General features: G+C 41.3%; 2 protein-coding genes across 3 annotated transcripts in view; one reads left to right on the forward strand and one right to left on the reverse strand.

Moving 5' to 3' along the window:
• TMEM185A (transmembrane protein 185A) overlaps positions 1–25327 on the forward strand; it is a 152590-nt gene that overhangs the window by 107936 nt on the left and 19327 nt on the right. The gene's annotated exons all lie outside the window — the stretch shown is intronic.
• Positions 4429–14276, reverse strand: IDS (iduronate 2-sulfatase). Of its 2 annotated transcripts, none has more exons than XM_054075619.1 (9): positions 13690–14039; positions 12900–13036; positions 11668–11845; positions 10723–10811; positions 9313–9513; positions 8526–8696; positions 7760–7886; positions 6074–6247; positions 4429–5438 (listed from the first exon to the last, which is right to left on the reverse strand). In XM_054075619.1, the coding sequence occupies exons 1-9, from the start codon at positions 13748–13750 to the stop codon at positions 4936–4938; spliced, it is 1641 nt and encodes a 546-aa protein (XP_053931594.1). In that variant the 5' UTR covers positions 13751–14039; the 3' UTR covers positions 4429–4935. The 2 variants fall into 2 exon arrangements, with proteins under 2 accessions (XP_053931594.1, XP_053931593.1); XM_054075618.1 differs by lacking the exon at positions 13690–14039 and adding an exon at positions 14110–14276 and having other exon boundaries at positions 4430–5438.

Below are 25327 nucleotides of genomic sequence, written 5' to 3' on the forward strand. Positions count from 1 at the left end.
TTTAAACAATTAGGAATATGTAACTTAGAGGGAACTGCTCTTCAGTTACACAGTAAGGAGTAAGCTAGGAATTTTCAGCTCAGGTGTGTAACGTACTAGAAATTACAGACTTTGATTCTACTATGGCCTCGGGACCAAAAGAAAAGAGCAGGCGTTCTGAATACATATAAAATGACAAACTGAGTATACCTGGGACAAAATCACAATGCACACTCCAAGGGTAGGCTTTTGAAAATGCTCATGAAAACAAAGAACTTGCGCAGTAAGTCACAACAAGTACGACAAGTATACCCATTTCATACCCAAAACACAGAAATCAATTAGAGCAGAAACAAGAAGATCTGAGCACCCCTCTGTGTCTGTAGTGTCTAAAGCCAAGATATCAAATATTCCCCTTTCCAGTCTTGCTCTCTTTAGATTCGTTCTTTCTGTCTCCTTGCTGGATCCTAATCTTTCAGATCATGATTTCATATCCAATTTCACTGTTCGTTACATCTTACTGTTCTTTCTCTCTCTAGTTCAGTGCATCAGCCCCACTCCCTGTCCAAGTGCACCTACAGAAATATCACAGACTTTGCTATTTCCTTGTGCTTACTCAAAGCTCCGCTATAGTTGGAGCTTTCACACTCTGCTGGATAAAAATGTTCTACTACTCCTCAGCATTGAGCCAAGTGTTAAAGACAGAGGGCAAAAGGCTCTTTTTGCTGCTTCATATGGCAGTTCTCGACATTGGTAGTCTGTCATCTTTCATAAGAAGAATTCCCACAGACTTTAAAAGGAGATCCATGCATGTAGGCAGAGAATGTTGGAGTCAAGATCCACCCATGCAGATCTGAAGACAATTCTCATTAGACAGGAAGTCAAACACACAGGCATAAGAAGTTTTGACACAATGCCATCTTAACTTGGCTGGGAGTTTCTGATGTGAAGAACAAGAAGGCCTATAGACTAGAAAACTGTAAAGGGCTGAAAAACCTAGTTACCAAGTGGGTAATTTCATTCTTTATGTAGTGCCTCACATTTGAATGCTAAGTAACCACTAGAAGAAAAAAAAAAAAAAAAGAAAATAATTCCTCATTCAGTGAACGATTTCAACTGCAATCACCACGTACTTCCCAAATATATTTTGAGACTCTCTGTATCCTAAAGGTCTGAAGTGTAAGCCAAGCACAGTGCCCTGCAAAAGCTTGGTGTTGACCATGACATTTTGGCCATTTTGCCAATGGTGATTCGGCTGCCCATCAGAGAAAATATACATTAGCACCAAGAATGAAGAAACAACTGTAACACATCTATATCCCATCCCTCATGCTGTGGAACACTCATTCCAGCAGGGGACTCCACTTGACCAATACAACAGAGCAGCAAGTCACTAATACATCATTTACATGCAACAGTGATTAATTAGGTAACATCTGATCAGTAACTGGGACATTCAGCTGCCTTTGCCTCTCTCACTGCACAAAAACATTTGCAACTCACAAAAAACCTCCAGCTATTAATTCCAAATGCATCCCATTTCCCCCAGCAAGCAGAGAGCACAGGCCAAAGTTGGGGGGAATCCAATCTGTTGCACAGCACAGTATGGGGCTCCGGCATTTCCATACCCTCCAGTGTGCACAGCACGCCTGAAATTAGATCCAAATCTTTCCTTTGCAAACAGCAGGCTGTCAGCATTCAAGCAGAGTGTTACAGAGTACACCCAAATACACAGCCATCTCCGTTTTCTAAAGATTCTTATTGTTCTGCTTTGTACATGGTGTATTTTTTCATCCACTTAAAAATCTCCGATTATAGGATGTTGTACGTCTATATCCTAGAAAGAATGCTATGAGTTATGATTGACTGATGTACAGCTGTTTAGGAACCAAAATTTTAATTCCATTGCTTAATCACTGCTGTACATTAGCTTATTAACAGAGGCCGGTTTATTGACTCTGCTTTGTGCCAAGTGCTTACGACGGCTACTCTGGGTTCCCAGTGGAATCCCTCCATACATATACCACAGGTAACAATTCCTGCTGATGCAGCATCATGCTGTTCTTCCAGCTGTACTGGTGCCATCCTGAGGAACAGTGTTAGCACTGGCATCTCATTTATTTCCTGATGCTTGGCTTGCATCCTCTATCCTCTAGAGAGAACGCTGTTCACGAGAGCACTTTACTTTTATTGCTTCTGTTTAGCTCTTTTGTTCTTCAGTGGAGGATGCTCAGCCTAGCAAAGCCCAGGGCTCAGGCTCTCCAGGAGAATCATAGAATAGTTTGGGCTGGAAGGGACCTTAAAGATCATCAGTTCCAACCCCCCTGCCATGGGCAGGGACACCTCCCACTGGCTCAGGCTGCCCAAGGCCCATCCAACCTGGCCTGGAACACCTCCAGGGATGGGGCAGCCACAACTTCCCTGGGTAACCTGTCCCAGTACCTCACCAGTCTCATGGTGAAGAAATTCTTCCTAATGCCTAGAAGCAGTATTTTGATTTGAAAAAAAACAAAACTGCCTTCTCCCTTTGTCTCAGCTGATTTTGCATTTCACTTAACCAATGCCATAACAAAACCTAACTCACACAACACTTGCAAGAGCAAAGTTCTTTTTCACTGCTGTGCCTCGGCCAGCCTCAGAAGTGTAATGCCTCCACGCAGCAGCGTGCAGAAGGAACCAGCTTGCGAGGTGGACACAGCCCTGCTCAGCAGCTCGTGCAACTAATCCAGAAGGCCCTTGCCCTGAGCACACGGATACCAGTCTTGATTCACCCGCTGTCGCAGACAATTCTGTTTCATGTCTCCCCAAAAGATTACTGGATTTTGATTAAGAAAGGTCAAGGGCAGCTTTTCTCTTCTAATATAAAGAGAATGACTTGAGGAAAAAAAATACTCATCACCTAGCACTAGGATTTTTATCTCCACTTGAAAAACCAAATTGCCTGAAGTGATGGGAGGCTTAGGGAAGGGTATGTACAAGAACGTTTTCACGCAAATAAATTCCTAAATCATTTATCTACACACAATAATTTTAAAGTCCCCCAAAAATGTTTGGTGTTTTTACAAGTGTTTTGCAGAACAAAATGCACAGCTCAGGTAGCCAAGTCTAAGATAACACCCATTAGCCAGATCAATTTTAATTGTACACTGTATTACTGACCTAGCATACTTAGATTAATCCTTAACATTTTGATAGTTTCCCCCAAAAGAACTTTCCCGATATTTGATTTTCTTTTGTAGGAAAGTGTGTCAGAGATATAATTAACTTAAGCAGCAGACTCCAAACCTCTGCCTGGCACCATTCTCAATAAAACACACCTTCAATCACTGTGAAATCGGTATAGCTGATGCAACCGCAGCATTTCACACCAGCTGAGGATCTAAGTATATACACGTAAGTGAGGCAAAAATATGTTTTGATCATGAATAATAATGCTGCAAAACACATGGCATCTTAGGATGAGTAAAACAACAAGTTCATAAGAAATATATTCTTCTAATTGAGTTTAAGGCAGTAAATAACCGCTGTCTTCTAACAGAGAATCAGATTCATGGTGGATATCTCTACATTAATTAGAAATAAGACTGTCACATGGATTTTAATGAATTAAAGTTATGTCTGTGGCTTCTCTAGGACATAAAAGTCAATTTATCTGAGGAAGACAAGTTACAGCCGCCTTTTTCTTTTGGTAGGAATTGGAGCAGCTCATTGAAGATGGTAGCAAGAGTTAACACTGTCCAAACAAGCTCTTATGTATTAAGGTACACATCCTGAGAGCCACAGTGGATACCAAGATAGAATTGCAGCGATCCAGCAGGCTGACAGAACACAACACAAATGAATGCCATCACAAGTACCTCATGGCTGTGAGCATAAGGTACAGAAAGCACTTAAATAAAATACTCAGCAAAAACATTTTTCTCAGATACAAGCTCCCTTAATGTATTTGGCCATATGGAAATTTACTTACCAGTATAGCTTCGGACAACCGATGATCCCCATCCTATGTTTCTAAATGCCACACTATAAAAACATAAAACTAAATGAGAGGTTTTTAAGTATCAGTCCAACACCAAGACTGCCAACCCTCATTTAGCATCTAAGCATGCAAAGATCCAAGTTTCTGTCACTGGACACGGCAACCCTCAAGTGCACTGAACAGTTCAGCAGTTATAGCAACCAGCAAGCTACAATAGCTAAAGGTTTCCATTTCTCTCCGCCTGTGAAACCTCAGTGAGTCAATTCTCATGAAAAGCCACAGAAGAGCATAGTGGTGTTACCTTAACCTCTCGGTGTTATTTAGTGCTTCAGTGACAAAAGCACTAATTTAATATATATAAATAAATAAATCAGATTCCCTCCTTTATGATAAGAAGCGTGACTCTCCAAATTAAAGCTTTTATTTAAAATAATTAAATTTTGAATGAAATCCATGAAGTTTCTTTTAGCTCTAGTCAGAGGTAAGGGTGATGACAGTAGAAGCCTCAGTCCTTCACCACTATCAAATGTCTCCTTGACCACTCTAGCCCCCAGTCTCCTAGATAAAGGGGGCAGGACCCGTTTACTGACACACATTGTCTGCACAGCCTTTCAAACACAGAAGTTTCTCTTTTTCCACCTTCCACACCAGCAGTTTTAGCACGGACAATGAATTTTAATTCTCCAGTTACTACAGAACAGAAGACCATGGAGATGTTTCACAGTATGGCCCTGCATTCCCCGTGTGGCCTTTTCAGAAGTGTTGTGAGCTTGTGTTTGAAAACACAACTGTGGTTCACTCTGATTCCTTCAGTATAATAATGGCTGTGATGAGACAAAGGCAATAGCTAATGTTTTGATACAAACAGGATTTTAATTCAATCCAAGTGTTTTGTGTACAACAGGAAGGCTTTATACAAAAAAAGGGAACTGACACTTCAGCTCCAAGAAAAACACACACAAAGAAGTTTCTGAACCCTAGTGCTTCAGGAAGGCAAGAATTTTTTTGAACAAATTACCATGTAAGGTATTGTTATAGATGTTATAATCCTGGTTTGGATCAGTCTCCACCATGTACAACTCTCCTGCATGGACATCCTCAAGGTCAGCACTGAAGTTGTTAGGATTAAACCCAACCCATACAGTATACCTGCAGTCAATTGTACGCATGGAATAGCCCATTATTCTGATGTCTTTCAGCTTTGGCTTATCAGAATTCCATTGAGGAGTGTCCGCAGGCCGCGGATACTGGCTGAAAGCAACAGGTTCTTCATTAAAACACCTGTAAGGGTCATCAGATCCATTGTCCTCTTCCTCCACCTTCTCTTCAGACACATTAAAGTAGTGGACAATACTTGGTCCCTCAGTGCACAGCGCAACATGAAATGAACTCTCTGGGCACACAGGAGGAACTTGCAGGCCAGCAAGTTCAGCAAGCGTTGGAAACAGAGACACAAGCTCAACCACTTTTTTGCTGTGCCCTAGAAGAAACATCAACATACAAGTTATGGAACATGACATTTTGACAGACATTGGTAGACTTTAGAAACTTATTCTGATAATTAAGTTGGTGTTATGTTGAAAGTGCTTTGTTCTGGATTTGTGGGGTAACAAAATCGAGGCAATTAAAGGGTGGCAGTTAGCTCTGAAGATGTAGCCTTCAAGACAATAATATTTTTTTTGAAAAAGAACTCTTCAGAAAGATAAAGCAAGTTCCAGTGGCAATATATTAACATGCGAGTGCCTCTATCAAAACAGTTTCCAATGCCACCATTTGAAGCACAGATGCTACACAGAGAATGCTTACTAATTGCCGTTGGAAAGACAGCAGTCACCACTACAAAAGGTCAGTCAAATATCCTTTTAGGTATCTACACCACATAAAAATAAATTGCCTGCTGTGCTAATGCAAACACCTAGCTGTTTCCACTAAAGCAGATGTAACCAAAGCAGAAGTTTGTGTCCAAGGATTCCCTTCACTATCTTGTTCCTCATCAGTACAAGAAACACAGTCAATGACACTGACTCAAGCTGCCTGTAGCCAAAGTAGCATTACATCACTGCTCCTTTACATATATCCACTGCCAATAAACAAAAACACATGCTGGAAACTTACCTTGAGGTACCAAGCCTAAACCATGACCAAAGGGGTCAAGGTAGGGGAAGATCCTCTCTCCTTCACTAACAGAGGAAGTTGTCACTCCTGGTACATAAAACATCAGTGGCACACGGGTAGCAACATCAAAATTGCTGTATTTTGCCCATTCACCATGTTCTCCCAGGGACCAGCCTAGGTGACAAAGAGCAGATTTCAGAGAAGATACTAAGTTGTAATTTAGTAGTCATTTTTTTTGCACTGTAGATTAACTCCGGCTGTTGAGGCCACTAGTCTGTTATCAAAGTTATATTAAAAGGCAAATAACAATCTGTGCTTAAATATAACGAGATTTTTCTCTAATATGAAAGCTATTTCAACAGCCACCTAAATCTTGCAACTTGATACTCTTATTAGGGAAATAATTACACCTTTCCCTATTTCTCCTACTCTAGATTAGAATTAGCATTAAAATAGCAGAAAAGAAGAACCGAGATGTGTCACAGTGTCTGCAAGTCTCCAGAACAATTCCACAAAGCACTCATTTAAGTTTTGGGCAGCTGCCAGCTCTCCAATATTCCCATTAACACTGTAACTGAACATCCCTTGGAGCTAAGGCTGCTATCTATGCCAGACTGCCATATCAGGATGTTAAGCCTGAGGAAGCAATAGAGATCAAAACTCTTTAGCTATCCTCTTCCTCTCGGAAGAGATGCCAACGTGAATTCCTTCCAGGCAGATCTGTTGCCAACTTCACTTTGGGGGAAGACAAAGGAGTTCTGTGACAGCTATGTTTACACACAATTTTTTTTTTGATCACTTTGCTAGCCATGGTACCAGAAACACAAACTGTTTACAGTGAACCACAGCAAGGAAAAGAGGAATTTGTTTAGAACAGAAAGTCCAAGTCAAAGTGGCCACCTAGACTCACTTCAGTACCAGAAGCATTAAACCCCGTTGTTCTACAGCTCATAAGGGCTTGTTTATACACATGTGCTCACAGAAGTCAACTTAAATTAACTAAATATGTGACTTTAAATTGACTTAGTTAAGCCATATCTTAACTGTTTTCAGTCAGCTAAACCACCTCCCAATTAAAGGGGTCAAGGGGAGTTATTTTATTATTTTAATTAATATTAGAGTATTGAAAAAACATGAAATGCTTGAGGTATTTGTCCCATTATTCCAATTCAGTTTTTTACCACCAGGATTCAGTGTGGAAGACCTCAATTATGAGGGAGGAGCCCTACTGCTGCTTGCAGAGCATCTAAACTGATAGCATCGACAAGTACAAAACACATTTCAGCAGTTAATGAGAAAGCCTGTCACCCACTGTACCGCATGGCTCCCTAGAATTGTAAGGAGGGAGAAGTGGCTGCTATCCTTTCACAGCACTGTTCCCAGCAAGAGTCACTCCTTTGGTAGGAGGTGGGAATACAGCAAAGCTCAGCCCAGCATCCTGGCAGACAGCCTCACCACTCACTAGCAAACCCTCAGCCTGATTAAAGAGAGGTGCCTGCAGGGGGACAGAACTGTGCGGACACAGAAGCCTGTGTTAGTCCATTTAATTAGAGACAGAGCAGCCAGATACACAAGGTATGGTAGCTCTGCTGTACATCATATAAACACACACTTCATTACTATGCTAGCACTGAGTTGCACAATTAAGTTATTCACAGTGAGCTGGAGAAAGATTTAAATGCTTACCATGATCAGCAGTAAAAACTACTATTGTGCTATTTGAGAGTCCTACATTGTCCAAAGCATTCAAGAGCAGGCCAACTTGTGTATCCAGGTAAGAAACTGCTGCATAATAGCTCTGACGAATCTGCCGCTGCAAGTTAAGAAAACAGGGGAGATGAGGGGAAAAAAAGAAGTTCATTTTTCCCTAGACACACACACAGGAGCACCAGTGGGTGGCTGTGTAAGTAAAGGAACTACAGCATTTTACTTGTAAAGCTTTATTTTTTAAGTGTCTGTAGCCTGATCAGTGTCCCAGAGAAAGTAAACAGGGAGAGGGTAACTAGAAAATTCTATCACCCAGAAGTTCTTTCAAGTAAGATGTTGCAAACCAATCAGTTCTGCTTCTCTCAGGATCCAGCCAGTGCATCTTATTTTGACATGAGCACTGGAAAGTCAAGGAAAATCCTGCAAAAGAAGAGACACTGAATGGTTTGAAACAGATGGACAGATTCGGATAATGAGAAACAACACTGGTAGCTGCTACACACATTCCCTTATACCAGGAGCACATACTACTATTGCTACTTGACGACTGATCTCTTTCTCCCTGTCCCCACCAGCCTGACTGCAGTTACAGTGAAGGTTTGCCTAGAACAGCATGCAAGGAAGGGAATTCATAGTATTTCCAAAGTGTAAGCTATTGAATACCTGGGAACATCTAAGAGCAGCAGACTGCTCCTTTGTATTTGACAAGGCAGTTTGACTTCAGTGCACTGTATCAACGGCTTACCTGGAAGTCATCCGGGAGTGGTCCGTAGGGGAAACTAACATTTAATGCTTTCACGTCATCCCTCTGTCTGATATCCATCCAGGGGTTGTATGCCACAGAAGGTAGCTTCTCTGGCACCCAGGGATCTGGGGCTAATGTGATGTTCTCCAAAGGGTACAACTTGAGAAATTCCTTTACAATACAAACACACACAAAGATTGCCCCCCCGCCTCTAAGGTCTATCGTAAACTTTGTATTGTACAGCTGCAACCATTTCCCCTTGCATGAACCTTTGATATTCTTACAGTTCATTCCTCCTTCCCCAGAACATAAAAGGTAGCAACACTGCAAGTCAGCCCAAATCAGTTACTGAGAAAATACTGAGTTATTAAGTATCCAAAACCAGCCTCCAGTATCTCAAAGTAACACTGAAATAAAAAGTCCAACATCACTTCCTCTGAAATGAGTAGGAGTTTTGCTGCCAACGTAAACAGGGAATGGAGTACAAGATCTTCTAAGTCCTCAATATGTCACACTCCATCAAGCTGAAAGTTATCTCCATGCAACAGCAGCCACTGTTATGGTGGCAGGAGCCTGGTTTTTGGCTGCATGGTCACAACTTATTCTCATTAAGCATTCTGAAACGCACAAGCAACTGCTGAAGTTAAACCAAATCAAGGCTGGTTTTCAGCTTGCTTTCCAGAAACAATAGCAATAAAGCATTTGTAGAAACAGCTTTGAAACAGCTTTGAAAAGTAAAAGCAAAGCTTATATAAGTCTGTTTCCCTGCAGGCTTCAGTTTTCTTACCTGTGGGTACCTCAGTGGGATATGTGGTTTATGGTAACCAACAGCCAGGAAGAATTTCTGCTTTTTGGTTTTCATAACATTCAGTAAGCGTATGGCCTCTTCAGTGCTCTGCATATCAGGCAGAGTACCACTGGGCATTTCTGTCACATCCACTGGGCACACCAAGTTAGCATAAAGTTTTCCATCTTTTCCCCTACAAGTCTTAAAAAGAAAAAGAATTAGTTAAGTAACATAACTTCTGTACTTTTCAGACCAATTTGTTTATCAATCCTTTTACCAGCAAAATACTGCAAACTGGATATGAAAAGGAATTTCACAGTTTCTGTGAACACAACAGGTGCCCAGTACATTAACAACCAAGCAGACAGACAGTTTCAGGAGCTGAAGAATGCAACTTTCACATCTACGGAAAAGCAGAACCCTCTCTAAAGTTGGGCAGAAGATTAAATGTAGTCATATGGGAAAACACACAGCTTCTATGATGAATAGAATCTCCAACCTATCGGCAATAAGGCAGAATTTAGACTATATACATGCATTTTTACTCCTTCTGATCCCAAGAGCTCACAGAAAGCTGCCTGGAAGCTGACTTAGTTTCTAGTAAACGCCAGCAGTGACTGATGTACAATCAGTGAAGGAAGATGAATTAGACTAAACGGTAAAACGTGGCCTCAGCAGGATGCTCGGGAGAATTGTTAAATAAACATTAAAAAGAAGTATGCCATGGATGCAAATAGTCTTGTTAAAAACAGTATTTTTCAGTGTAAATGCAAGAACAAAGCAGGGCCAAGGCTGTGTGTAGCCTCATGGCTGGAGCTCCTAGCTTTGCAGTGTACAGACTTAAACACACGATACTTCTACAAAGCTGGCATAAATGCAGAACAGAATCTTTCAGGTGACACATAAGTGTAACAAACATTTCTAGAAAACTGAATCAGACGACAAAGTTTCAGATTATTTAAAGATTATTTTAATTATGACTTCCACCCACTCAGCCCAGGGCTCCTTATTAAACTGATTTAAGTTCACCAAGCCCATGAATAATGTTTTGTCGCTTACTAAGCAGAGCAAGTTTAGTGTGGAAGTTGACAACTGCATTTTTCAGATAAATAGATTTGTGACCTAGAACACTCTTTCTTGCAAGCACTTTATATCCAGTAACTTAAGTTTCAAAATATCAATTTAGAAATACTTAAAACATCTGCAGGATGATGGCGAGTTAAAATGACCCACACTGAAGAGACAGACCTTGTTTTGGGAGACTAAGAAACAGAATAGTGAATTGGTTAGTTGTATCCCTGTACAAGGTTGCAGTCTCAAAACCCACAGAACAAAGCCTGTGCTTGACACAAAGGACTTAATTGTATCCTGAAAACCCTTCTTTGTTAGGGCCCCACAACTCACCCTTACCTTATCATTTTCATACTTCTCAGTTGAAGGATGAAAGGGTGGAACAGACCAGCTGTACGGATAGTCATCACTGTAATTAGATGAAACCCCTGAAAAGAGTAAAGACATTAGAAATGTCCACTAATAGCCCACTGAACCACGAGGAGCTTAAACACAAGTTTAACTTCTTTTATTTTTTTTTTTAAATGTTAAATGAAGAAACATTTAAAATTATCTTTGACTGAGAAAAAGAAAACCAAGAAGTGAAAGTCAAAAAGTTTAAGACAGGTGTTTCTTTCTGAAATGTACTTTTTACTGGTCAGGGAGACTCAGGCCTCTTCAAGAGCCTTACTTCAGAGAACAACATCAAAAACTCCCCTGAAACCCCATGATTAATTACAGTCTTTATGTACATCTTTAATTAGCTTTACTATCAACTGAAAGTTCACACAAGTTTAGTTTTGGCGTAAAGAACTACCATGAACAGGGTTAGTATTACAGTACTTTTCAACTCATTAGTGTTACAGCTTTTTAACTACTGAACTGATTTCCTATTTAATTTCTAGTGTTAGTCATACGTTCTATATCTCCTCATCCAACCAGCCAGTCTATGATGAAACCCGAAACATGTATATGCAGAACTAAGACAATGAGGCTGTCCACTACTTTCATCTTCAGTGGATACCTAACTTCCAGGCATGTTTTTAGAATTCTCATAATCCCTAGACAAGATGTGAAAATATTCATTAGAGAAGAGTCATCCAATATATTAATCTCTAATGCCTGAAGACTTAAAATTAAGACTTAAAGACAACTTACAATCATTGTACAATCTGGTTCGCTGTTATGATTTAGCTTGTCAATATAGGCAAGAATCACACCGGTGTTACTCATATGTAAAGTCTGTTTGCAGGAATACAAACATTAAGCGTGTGCACGTTAAGTAGGTGACAATTCAGATCATACCAGGATGAAAAACTTTCCCCACAGATAAGGTCACGTAGCCATTCTCCTTGAAGTACTGGGGCATCGTGGAATAGTTTCCCGCATGTACTCTCCAGTAGGAATAGAAATCATACAGTCGAGTAGTATCAGGTCTGCGCCCAGTAAGAAACGACACTCTACTGGGAGCACATACAGCTTGCTGAGGAGAGAGACAGCCAAAAATAGAATCAATTTGGAACAAAAACCAAAACACACGTGCAAACTGACTTAGGTGCAGCAGGGCAAAACATCTGAGGGCTCAGGAACCGCACTAAAAATGTTACCTATCACTTCAATCTCGAACAAATAGCATCCTTATTAAGAATATCAATTCCCAAGCTTTTAGCGAGAGATACATTTATCTAGAATTCGTCCTCAAATAATCAATTCTGAAGCAGTAAAAGCTTTGGTTATGCATCTAGTAGCACAAAAAAAAATAATTCAGGTTGTATCAGAGACAGTACTTTTGACATCTAGTAGCTCATACACAGATTAAGCAGGAGTGGCAGATGGGCTGTGCTGACAAAAACCCCAAGCCTAGTTGATCTGAACTGCCTTAAGAATAATGAAAAGGGTAAACAGATGGAAGGTCTGGGTTACAGTCCAAAGGCCTTACCAGTTCTGTTTCAGAATGGCAAGAGCCAAGAGTTATTGCTTTAAAGTCCTAACCTCCAGACACAATTAGATTAAAACTTATAACTTCTCAGCAGACAGAAATTTGGGAATGCAGGCATCCTGTGCAAATTATTCAAGTAAACAGCAATTAGTGAGATTTTTGAGTTCTGTATTTAAGAGTGAAGCTTAACACACAAGCTGCCCCTTCATAAAAGGAAATCTACACAACAGATTTCCTCAACAGAAAAAAATACAAAGTAAAAAAAAATAGCCTTTTATAAACAGCAGAAAAAAAGAATTCTAATCTAACAAAACAGCATTTTCAAGCAGAACTTTGCTGCTAACAGCGGAAGGCTTTGATATTACACTCCAATGACTACACAAATATCATCATTCAAATGCCCTCTTTTCATTTTTCTCACCTTAGTAAAGACAGGCTCATACAGTACAGTTCAACCCATCCATTTATTTTCTACTGGAAGTACTTAATGTTAATAAATAACTTGCTTTTTTCCAATGGTCTGCCTAGCACCTACTGTGATAAAACCGGTAATTATTTTGTATAGAGAAAACACTTTTTATTAAGTTCCTTATCTCACCTGTGCATATGCATTGCTGAAAACCATACTTTGAGAAGCAAGTTGATCGATGTTCGGAGATTTCACAATCTCATCTCCATAGCAGCCCAAAACAGGTCGCAGATCATCCACAACGATGAACAGGACATTCATGCCATCTAAGAAGAAACAGAATTAGGAATACATTAACTTACGCTACACCAGAGGCTACATCACAATGATTTTATATCGTTTTTTAAGCCTGAAGCATACTTAAGAAAAAAAAAAAAAAAGAAGTAAGAACATCTAATGTTTTTGTGAGGGAATGCAAAGAAGAGGATTAATTCCTTCAACACGTAGGAGCTCTTATTTGCCCTAGACAGAACCACAGCAGCTTTTGCATTAGTTCCCATCTCCCTGCTTCCTCCAGCACTGTTTTCCCAGCTGCCTTCCACCGGGAAACAGGGGGATAGTGTGGAATAACAGGGTGTTATAGCTCCGCTGCTATTCAACTCCATCACCTGTGAGCTCCCAGAGGGGCTTCAGCCACAGATGAAGCCCAGGGACTGTTAGGCCACGTCATCCTGCTCCACACAGGTAAGAAAACACTTTCTAACGTTAGGCATCTCTTTTTAACAACACCCTCTGGCGCGGCTGGAGGTGCAGCTCAGCCCCTGCTCCTGGGTCTCACAGAAGAAGAGGTTACTATTACAATAAGGAGGATATTTTGATTTAAGCTAAAGTTTCACCCGACTGTGCTGCTTGAAAGTTAGGCAGTAGTTCCCCTCTGACAGGATGCCTTCTTTAAGTGTTTTTTCCAGACACTGCTCACTCTTTGGAGATGAGAATGCCTTATGCTCACGATCCGCGCTGAACTGATTCTCTCCTGTCATCACCCCGTTTGCGGTGTTTCCCCACCTCCAATGCAAGGTCAGGCAGAGCTGGAGTTAAAGCTCCAAATTAATAAGAGTTCGGACTGTTGTGAAGCCCATAATATTAGAATTAGTCCTTGGAAAGGAATGGAATACGGATAACATTTATCCATGTGCCTCTGAGTGGGAAACCCATCCTGTCCCAGCTCCTGCCCGGCCGCGCACACCGACGGTCACTGCCCAGCCCTGACAAGAGGATGCTCGCTGTCTGAAACCCCCAAACGCGGCTCAGAACGCGGATCTGCCGGCACTTTCGGCGCCAGGCCCCGCGCGACCCCCGCTCCCCGGCCCCCCCGCCCCGCTCCCCGCTCCCGCCGCACCTCCCGCTGCGCCGCCGCACCGCCCCCGATCCGCCGGCGGGGCCAGGCCGCTGCGGGGCAGCGCCAGCAGGCACACACACAGCCAGGCGGCAGCGCGGCCCGCCGACATCTCCCGGCCGGACACCGCGGCTGCGGGACGGCCCCGGGGCGGGACACGCTGCGGAGCTTTAACCCGCCCCGCCCGCCCCGGCACCGGGCTGTGCGCACCGCCCCCGCGCGGCGGGCACGGCACCACCGGCAGCCGGGTGCGGAGGCAGCTCCCTGCAGTTCCCTGCAGCTCCTAGCCACGTCCAGGCGCAGCTCCGGTGGGCGCGGTGGCCCTCGCAGCTCCTGGCAGCTCTTTGCAGCTCGTAGCCAGGTCCGTAGGCAGCTCCAGTGGGCACGGTGGCTCCTACAGCTTCTGGCAGCTCCTTGCAGCTCGTAGCCAGCTCCAGCAGCAGCTCCAGCAGCCGCGGCCGCTCCTGCAGCTCGCAGCAGGTTCAGGGGTAGCTCCATCGGGCACGGTGGCTCCTGTAGCTCCTGCAGTTCGCAGCCAGGTCCAGCAGCAGCTCCACCGGGCACGGCAGCTCCTGCAGTTCGTAGCCACGTCCAGGGGCAGCTCCAACACTACGGCAGCTCCTGCTGCTCGTACCCACGTCCAGAGGCGGCTCCAGCGGGTATAGCAGCTCTTGCAGTTCGCGGCCAGGTGCAGCAGCAGCTCCACCGACGGCAGCTCCACCGAGCACGGCAGCTCCTGTAATCAGTACCCACGTCCCGGAGCAGACGTACTTGGCACGGCAGCTCCCGCAGCTCTCAGCCAGGTCCAGCAGCGGCTGCACTGTGCACGGTAGCTCCTGCAGTTCGTAGCCACGTCCAGAGGCAGCTCCAACGCCACGGCAGCTCCTGCAATTCGCACCCACGTGCAGGGGCAGCCCTCCTTGGCCCAGCAGCTCCCGCAGCGCGCACCCACGTCCAGGAGCCGGGGCACTTCCCGCAGTAGCTCCCTGGGAAAGCGAGCATCGTGGCATTCTGGCAATGCTTTCTTTTCCATGCAAATAACGTTGGGGAATGAGGAAATTAAAGTCTGGTATTTAGAGGCGCTGTCTCAGAGTCGTACTTCACTTTGATCCCATTTGTTAATCAGTTCTACACCAGCTAGCACGGTTTCTTAACAAACATTTCTTTTCCCCACAGCTTCCTCAGGATTGAGGGAGGCTGAGTTCCTGCAGAACATTGGTGTGAACGCGTATTCTGTGCAGCGTGCGAGCCTTCAACACCAGTCAGTCTTCTGCCTCTGACACCAGTGTTGTGCCTCCAACACCCATCAATGTTCTGCCTCTGACACCAGTCCGTGTTCTGGCTCCAACACCAGTGCTCTGCCTGTGAGCGACCACCCTGAGATCCCAGTCTGCTGGATGGGCTTGGTGCTTTCCCCATTCCAAGGCTGTCTCCTACATGGCTCTATGGCAAGCAGGGCATCCCTTGCTGGACAACTGACCTTTTCCACTCGACTCTGTAGTGGTCTGGAGGGCCAGAACAGGACAGAGACATTCTGATCACTTTTTTGACCCATCCATCTTGGCTTTAGCAGGCAATAAAGCTGCATACTGACCCCTCCCCGTAGTATTAAAAGTTGCAGGAAGAACTAATTTTATGAAAAGCTCCAGAATGTTTCATGGTTTCTATCTTTAATTATGGCAGAGAGATCTATTGCCGGTATTCCTGTACAAAATAAACTCTGTTAACTATAAAGACGCTTCCCAATCTGCAACTGTAAGATTACCAAAGACCAAGATGGTATAATAAAGCTGCTCACAAGATTATAAAAGATTTAAAAGACCATAACTATGTAGTCTTAAACATTTAACAAGCAGGGAAAGTGATGACAAATATACCAATACTGAAAATATACACCCAACTTTATACCCACTGGCATATGAAAACCACTGTGACAATGGTACTCCCATGGCATGTGGATTTTTCTTTTTTAGCAAATGTTGGGTGCTCCTTTGACTACAAATGGCAGATTAACAGTGAAATGCACTGGCAAACAGCAATGTCTTTAGATTCAGACTATTTAAAAAAAAGAAAAATAGGGAAGAAAGCCTCCATTTATAGAACAGCAATTTATTCTTTCTGTGCTTCAGGACTGTATGGGTTGCTCTTTCTTATCAAAATTAAAATGTTGGCAGCAGGAGTTCTGAGACAGAAATGTCCTAATTCGTCACATTTTTTTTATATTGAGGACTAGCATATGGAAAGAAAATCAATAGCTGAGCGTGAAAAGTTCAGATAGTAGAGTGTGCCTCATCAGAGGCAGGCAGGTAGGTGGATTAGTCCTTCTGTGCAGCTGGGATTGTGCAAATTGTGGCTTTTCTGCAACTTTGAAGTTACCTAAGAAATATTGCCATGAAAATAGTTTCACTATCCTGATTTCTTAGATGCTCCTCTTCCCCCTCCCCTGCCAAATGTTACTCAAAGGGAATATAATGATTTTAAAGGCTTATCTGGGATTTCTGCATACTTTAGCACTTACTCAGAAAAAGGGCAATAGGTTTACCAGATGTGGTTAATTCACAGCATGTCCAATACAGAAACAGCACAAAGCACACACAAAACGATGCCTTCTCATGATGTTGGACATCTTGTGTATGTGCATATCCAATGGAGAACATATCTGATACGCCATGCTCTTCTTGGGTAGTCTGGATCTCCTGCACGCTTGCTGTTTTGGTGGCTCAGGCAGTACTGCCAAGAGCCACAAAGCACAGCACACGCACAGGTGATACAACCTAGAGATGCCGACCGTACTGCACGTGCATTGAACTGTATGTGTAAGGGAGAACATGAAGCAGAAATATAGGAAACTGTGTATGTCTTGAGGATCCAAAGCAGAAATATAGAAACTTTACTCTAAAACCCTCAAGGAATTCCTATCAATGTGCCCCAAGCTGGCACCTTCCTTCACTGGAGCAGCTATCAGTGCTTAAACCAGAATCACCTCAGAGCTAGAAGCAGCCTTTTTCTCACCTCTGAAGAAGCCAACAGAACTATGAAAGTGAACTCAATATAATTTTTTTTATTCTTTTTTTTTTTTTTTGTAACGCAAGATAGCTATTTTGTTAAAATACTTATAGGAATACTTCAGAAGAGAGCAGATTTACTGGAATAACTATGAAAGCCAGGAAGCGTAAGCCAATTAAGAAAAACACACAGTTCATTACAGTTAAGCATTTTCAGATGTTTGCAAACAGTACTGAATGCCTTAGTTTCCTGTAACTGGTTTGCTTTGATCTCTCTTTAAGAGAATGGGGTAGAAAATAGCCTGTTTCTCTTCTCTGTAAAGAAGCATACCCGAGGCTTGAAATATGCTGTGTATGCACTCACTGAAAGCTTACCAGGAACACCGACTAAAACGGCTGGTCACAATCCTACTGTTCAGCACGATGTGTGGTTCCGATATCCAGTACATTACATATTATGCAGTGCATGCATACACATTGAAGCACATATACTTTCTCCAACTATCACATTGAAGCTTATTTTTATGTGGATCTTAACATTTCATTTCTACACACACTGGAAATGCTTGAATCAAATAAAGAACCTTGTTACTACAAATTCAGTTACTACGTAGTACGCAACATCCAACCAGCTCATGAATATTATTCAGAGTATTTGATGATTGAATATATTGGAATTAATTTTGTGTATAAGCGCCGTATCTCACAGGTATCAGCAAGTCTCCTACCACAACTTCTGCAAATGTATTGAACAGTGAGTGCATCCCCAAGTGACACTTCTCATCATTTGGAGACTTTTTATGGGAAAAGCCAAGGAATTATTTTGTTATTGCACATGCATTTAATTACCATAACACTCGTCCCTCTCAAATGCAAATATGCTAAGAGGTATATTTTATATTAATTTTCTGGTTGGCCTAACATGTCTACTTAGCAATCATCTAAAGTTCAGCCCACTACAAGAACAAAGGACACAGAAAAAATATTTTTCAGAAAGCACACAAGGTCTGATGCTGAAAACCAAATTGGGATGATGCAAGGTGAGTGACTGAAGATACTGAAATCACAGCCTTAATAGTATGTCTGACAAACTGGTCCCACAGCTCAGATGTCCGCTCCACCCCGGATGTATGGGCATTTCAGCTGCCTGTCATTCAGCTCCTGAACTGAACCACTGCTGTATTGGGGGTGACGAGTCAGGGGTGTAAGAGGAAAGGTTAAACCTAAACCTTGCCTGAACTACTCCTGGTACAACACTCCTCCTTAGTCATTCTGCTGTAAGTCCCAGAAGCCCTTAGGAATGTCAGCTTCCTCCACCTATCACCACCACTAAGTACCAAACTAGACAATTTGATAGCTTAACAATATGCTGAGGCATATACTGAAGGTTTGGGGGTCTACAGTTGGTGGTCTCATGTAGATGAGGCCACCAACGTAACAGCTAGGTATCTTAAAATCAACTATTTTCTATGATTGTCCCATATTAAGACGTGGTAAAAATACAGCATAGCAATATTTTAGTGGGGAAAAACCCCATTAATGCAACCATATTAGAAATGTAGTAGATCTTTTAAAGCAGCTTTTTCATAACTGGGGATGCTTTCCAAGAAATTTTCCACATGTACACTTCCTGTTTAAAGGAGTATTTAATCTGTTTCATTTGGAAACTTTACTTCTTTAGTGTTCAAATTTCTTGAGCCAATACCCAAGAACCTAACAGGCAACAGTTTCTGAAGTCAGTATCTAAGGAATAGGTTATAAAGAAATTAATGCAAATATTGGAGAAGTAACTTTATTTTGCTTTACAGAGTATGTGATCACCTTGGTTTTCTCTGTTGTTGTGTCCCTATGCTGCAAAATAGCTTTGATCCTGCTCTGTTTGATGCAGGACAACATCCCAAGGAATAGCTTCTGAGATGGGAACCAAAATTAGCACCAAGATTTGCAGGTTTTCATGTTCTTCTTTTCCTCTGACAAGAAGATAACGTGTTTTTAAGACTAAGTGAATATGGTCAGACAATATAATGAAACCCCTGTGTTGAGCTCTGCCTAGGAACAACGTTGTGGCTTTTCACGTGTGTAACCTGTCCTTGCACATATCTCCCAGTGATTTCACCAGACGCTGCATTTGGCTCAAAACAGTAACTGCAAATACAACACTGGATTCATTAGCAAGTCTAAGGAATTTTTCTGCATCACTCAGTAATTCTAAGAAAGCAGGTTTTGATAAACATGTTTGGGTGCCGTGATCAGTTCACTCAAACTCTCAGAGTGATGCTCTTTTCATTGGATAAATACAACTAATCACAAATAGATTTTTACTTCTCATGCATTATAGAAACTATTTGACCAATCACTGCAGGGAGCTTCTGATTATTTATCCCTAAACTGATTTTTTAAAAAAAGCACTGTTTTCCTTTTTGTTTTATGGATTGATGAAATTTATTTCTGTACAAGTTGCTATGAAAAAAAATGAGAGAGAAGCCTGTTAAAAATATTAACACTTGCATTACTATCTGTAACCCTCTCTAGCACCTATGGTAAGGATGTGAAATACCTGTTGCAATCCTATAGCTGCCTGAACCACTGAGGCATAATGTTTATAAATCTCTAACCAGCATTTTTTTTTCAAAGATTCTATACCTCTACTTTCACAACCAAAGCAAAGATACTTTTAAGTCATCTGTGAACAGTCACAATCAAGAATAAGGTAAAGATGTAGCAGAAGCATCTGCCTAGACTTCAGTTGAACTTGCTTATGATAAATTATCAGATGCCATTGTAGTCTGTCCTTGCAGTCTAATCTGCAGAGCTATGCACTAGAAAATACATTGTAGGCCTTAGCTAATACATTCCTAATCCAAAAATACTCATTAGAAGCCTTCACTTCATATACAGTCATTTCTCCACGGCTGAAGTGAGTCATGCAGATCGGCTTACCTGCAGCATGCTTTCTCCCTACCCCAAGTCCCAGGTGCGCGATCTCACACAATGAGTTTTCCCAAGCACGTGTAGTATGAGAGCTGTTTCTAAGCTACTATTTAGACTGACTTTGGAGTACTGGGCAAAAGGTAAGACAGGTGCTGTTACCACCACTAAAGGCAATAAATCAAATGCATACCTCAGTCACAGTTTCTCCCATTTCCTGTTTGGCCTATAAACACGACAAATTAGATACCATCAGCTCTTGCTCTGCTGTGCTGGCCAGAGAAGAAATGGGTGGATGGAGGAATTGCAGTTCTTCCTGACCCTCCCTGCACCCATTTCAGGAAATGTGCCTACAATTCAGGCAACACCTAAAGCAATTACACTGTCCCAAGTGCTTAGTGAGGGCAGGCAAGAACACTGCAGCAGAGTTCCTGAGAAATAACTTCCATGCACATAAGCATTGACACAGGCAGTTTCTGAAGTTACATGGTGAGTACAATAGATAGGGCCAGCACACAGGAAAGCCTGTGTAAACAAGATGTCATGTAGTACTAATGAATTCTTCAATGTGGGTAGCTGGTAAAGACTGGTCTATTATTTAAACATTTACAAAGTCTGATTTGTTTGCTATTCTAGATTAATAGTTGCTGCAAATTTTAGAGTATTTTGGATGGCATCCTCAGTGTAGTTACAAAATACAATTGTTAAAAATAAATAAAAATAATCTGATCTCCATTTATTGTTAATAGTGAAATCTAACTGACCCTCTATTCCCCTTGTTACAGCTGCCTTAGAAGGGAAGTGAGTAAGCTCATCAGTATTCAGATATTGCTAACAGGGAGGTCACCTTCTTCTGTTAAGCAACTGTCCATTTCAAACATTAAAACCTTGCAATTAATAATTTGACAAGGACACTAAAGTACACAACTAATTTGCTCTGACTAAGGTGATGCCTTCTGTAGTGTCATTGTACTTACGAAGCATGAGAGGAGAAATTCCTGCAAAGACACAGATCCTGCCACACACATTCATGCAGACTGTGGGATGCAAAGCAAGTGTCATGAAGGCAGAAGCACAGGGGAGAATAAACATGGATCCAGGATCAAGCAGAGCAAGAATTGCTCAAGGTTAGTATAAAGTCTTTAAGAAATTAGGAAGGACTTGCTACTCGTTAGGATTCTTTTAATGACACTTTGTCATGCTTGATTAAAACAGAACAGTAGCAAGATGAAGCAAGAGACACAGAACTAGCAATTTGAATAGTGAATAACAACGTCTTTGAAAAGACATTTCTTCACAGTTCACCTTAGGGAATAGATCTGTAAGGTAGAAGATTTGGAACTACAAAAAAATTTTTGCTCACAGCCACTGTAGACATTTCTTGTACTGCTCTGAGATTACTGTGTACACAGCAGGAGACTGGTTTAGTTACTGTGCCAGCAGATTTCAAATTCTGATTCATACGGCCATACAAGCATATCTACAGCTCCCCATGAGTAACGCTGTTGCACATGCTGAAGTGGTCTATCCCTCCAGAACCATCCCATCAACGTGCCAGATATGATCCCAGTACACAACAAGCTCTGCAGCAGACTTTCTGCTCCACCAGAAGAAAAAATCTTGAGAACCACATTTCCATAACAGTTGCTTTCTCAATTCAGTGCATAACAGATCAAGCTACAATCCACAATGTATTCAGAAATTGGTACTACCCTGACTGCAGGGTAGTACAGCTTGAGTCTGGTTACTAAAATAATGATTCTACAGTTTATTCTCCTAGTACAAAAGGAGACAAAACTCAAAGATTATTTTTGTCTAGACTGCATCCTCAAACTCCTGCCATAATAGCTGTCTGTGTACTGGATCCCCAAAGGCCCTATTCGGAGTGTTTCTAAGCATGCCACTTGAACACGGTAACATGTCCATTCTGGATACCATCCCTTGCCCTTGGGTCAATGAGACTCCATAGTGTTTCTGTTTGGTGAACAGCTCACACTAGCATGCTCTTCCAAACAGTCTTTTTTGCCCATAATTTGTCAATAGCACTCCGTGGTCCAAAAGCTTCAGGTAAAAAGCACAAAGGGACAAGTGTGTTCTGGTACGTGTTCAAGCAAAATACTACCTCTGATCTCTTTTTACTTAAAAGACTTTCACATGTACTGTGATAAGTCACAAAATGAAACTCATGAGCCATGCTCTATCAGCCAGAAGATTTGGAAAACAGATTTGCTGGGAGAAGGTAGCCAAGCAATAGCAGGGAACAGGAGGATATGGAAACTCCAAAATCCATTCAAAATTAACTGGAGAACCAGAGTAGTAAAACAAAGACAAAGGCCCCACAGGTCTTAAAAGGTGAAATTGAACATAAATTGTAACTTTATAAGCATCAGCAACCAAAAATAAGTATTGATCTAGCTGTCAACTTTGATTTTAATTATTTTTTAAATTAATTATTTTTTTAATTGTAAAAGCCTTCTTTTAAAAATAAATAAACAGAAACCACTTTGTGCATGCTGAGGAGAAACTCCAGCCTGAGCTAAGCAAAATTTTCTGCTGCTCCAGGCAATCACAAGGGGGGCCTAGAAGCAAACTGCTAAGGAGGGAGCAGCTGTGATCTGGTTATCCCTTCTGCTGTACTGTCTGCCTTTGGAAGCTAGCAGGTCAGGCAGTGTGGAGGCAACTGGAGTCTAACCTTCCATGCTGTTTCAATATGTTAAACACAGAAGTGTTTGTTCCTTCACTAATAATATTTCATCCCTTTGATAGAAGGATGGAATTAAAGAACAGAGACAAATGGGAAAAAAACAGATTATGGCCCAAATTGCGGTCATTTATTTTATCCATGTAAACCCCAGAATTGTGGTTATTTATTTTGTTTATCTAGAACCTGATTTTCCAAACTTTTTGTTGTTACATAACACAAGTTTGAAGAAGGACAGCTCCTCATCACTGCTGCTGCAAGAGTGACTGGACAAGGTCCCAGGACCTCAAACACAGATGCCCTGTTGGTAAGGAATAAAAAGTAGGGGAAAAGAGGACTAGTGAATCCTGGCTTGTACTCACACAGACACAGGCTACGATTCAATTGCCTTGAAGGAGAACATTCTGTCTCTTCCTGAAATCCCTTGACTGCTTCAAAGGACATCTTTTACCTTCAGCAACAAAAGCATACACAAGGTGATGCTTTACTAGACAACTTACTGCAGAAATCCTGTGGGGGGGAAACCAGCATGTGATCATGTCATTGAAAATTGTTTTGCAACAGCTTATTTGTGTGAGAACACCAATACTTTAAAATACTTCCTTTTCTTTCTTATATATACACACAGACTTATGAAAAGCTGAAAGCCCAGGGAAGATAAATCACCTCATACTGTCTTAGTCATCCTTTGTGAGTCTGATGTTCTTAACCAAACACTCCTCTTTGGACCGTTGAGCTGGAGCTTTCTGTTTTTTCTCTTATATTTATTTTGGACAGGTCCTAGATGATTTTGAAATGTCATCTTGCTGGAGCTCAGACTTGAGACCAAGGTAAAAAAGCCAAACAAACCCAAACTCATCGTTTTGATCTTGTTCACATTCATTCCGTCTCCCAACCAATTTTGTTAACAATTGGTTTCTTGCTTCATGGCTAAAACATCAGAGACTTAAGTGAGTTGTACTGTTTTTAATCTTTGTGTGTCTTTTCAATGTGGTGAGATATAAGTAAGTCCTTGTCAAAGAATAAAATGCAGCAAGTAGCTGGTTAGTGTTTTATCTCTGTAAAAGCCACGTAAATTTCCCACAATCATTTTGACATTTGACCTGATCCTTTTCCTTGAATACATTTCAGAAGGAGCTATATTATATCTAATTACTGATAAGATGAAGCCTGATTTATCATTGCCCTTCATCTCTGGCTAAAGTATATGTTGCACGGTGTTACTACATCATGATGCCATGTGCTGTATTGCTGCAAATCATTACATTGCTGTAAGGCATGCTGAACTGATCTCACCTCTTGTACACAAAATCAAACAACTGTTATTCGATTTCGTGGCATTTAAGCATTTATGTTCCATCATCTGTTTTGACTTCTGTAAGAAGCCCAGAGGAGTCATGGACAGAAATAAATTTGAAGTCAGTGTTATCCAGACACGCAGATCCTTGAGATTCTTGGAATAGTTGATCTGTGTCAGTCCTAAAGTTCTTAATCTGAATGCTCTAGGTAAAATTACTAGATGCCTTTACTTAAAAAAGGAGGAACATAAATAGTCAGAAGCTTAGTGTTGGATGCAGAACTCCCTTCAGTTTCCCTAAGCATATTATGATAGGCACAATCAGTTCCTTTAGCTCAGACTCTGTCCTTCTTGGTGAGAGGTTCCATTCCTAGGGTAATTTCCTTAGCTAAAATACTAATGTTTAGTGAAGACATGAGCTCCTAATTTTTGTAACAGTTAACAAATCAGTCTTTTCATATGAATTATCAGGTCAAGATAAGGCTCAAATTACCTTCCCTTCAGAACATGCAGGACTAATCAAGTAGAGGTTGAGTGGATGATAACAAAAATCATAGCAAATGTAGAGAAAACACAAGCAGAAATCTGCAATTTTTAAACTAGAAACCTCATGTTAAACATCTCTATATTTTTCAGTAATAGGAACACAAATTATAGACTAAAATTACATTGTGTTTGACTACGATGATGGTATTAAGTCAACCACACAATGAATTTTATAGCAAAACCATGGGAATTTTATATCAAATATTCTACCTCTACAATTAATCTTAGTTTGCTTTATTAAAATCAAATGCAACATTTAAAGGTAAACCAAACAGATGCTGTATTTCTTTTATACAAACTCTTTAATGCATTTTTCCCCAACTGTAAATTTATACGATTTCTTATTAAAAAAATACTGCAAATTAAATGTTCTGTTTTCTATTTATATAAGGACATTCCTGCTGCAGACATTTTTTTTGGTAATTATAAATATGAAAAAAAATAAAAATAGTGAAGAAATGTGATGCTTTGCTATTTAAAAATCCTATTTGGTAAATTCTCATCATAGAATAAAATACTGCAGGGGAGAAAATCTGCGCTTTGGTTAATTGTGTTTAGAATTTGGATGACTATTCCTTTTGGCAATTGAAGAAGAACAAAGTGTGAACTGAAAGAAAATATGAAAATCAGCACTGTGCTAACTTGAACAGACAAAGTTCACTAGCGATGAAAAAACAAAACTCTCCAAGGGATGTGACAGGAATAACAATCAAGAAGTCACATAATGACAGTGTTTGAAAAAGC

Source organism: Cuculus canorus, chromosome 10 (assembly GCF_017976375.1).
Source record: "Cuculus canorus isolate bCucCan1 chromosome 10, bCucCan1.pri, whole genome shotgun sequence".
NCBI classification, from domain to species: Eukaryota; Metazoa; Chordata; class Aves; order Cuculiformes; family Cuculidae; genus Cuculus; species Cuculus canorus.

Coding starts and splice junctions, on each gene's coding strand:
- IDS (XM_054075618.1), bottom strand. CDS start 14,218: ATGTCGGCGGGCCGCGCTGCCGCCTGGCTGTGTGTGTGCCTGCTGGCG. Junction 10,812..11,667: donor GGGGAAAGTTTTTCATCCTG/GTATGATCTGAA, acceptor TACTCTTTTCAG/GGGTTTCATCTAATTACAGT. Junction 7,887..8,525: donor CACTCCCGGATGACTTCCAG/GTAAGCCGTTGA, acceptor CTTAACTTGCAG/CGGCAGATTCGTCAGAGCTA.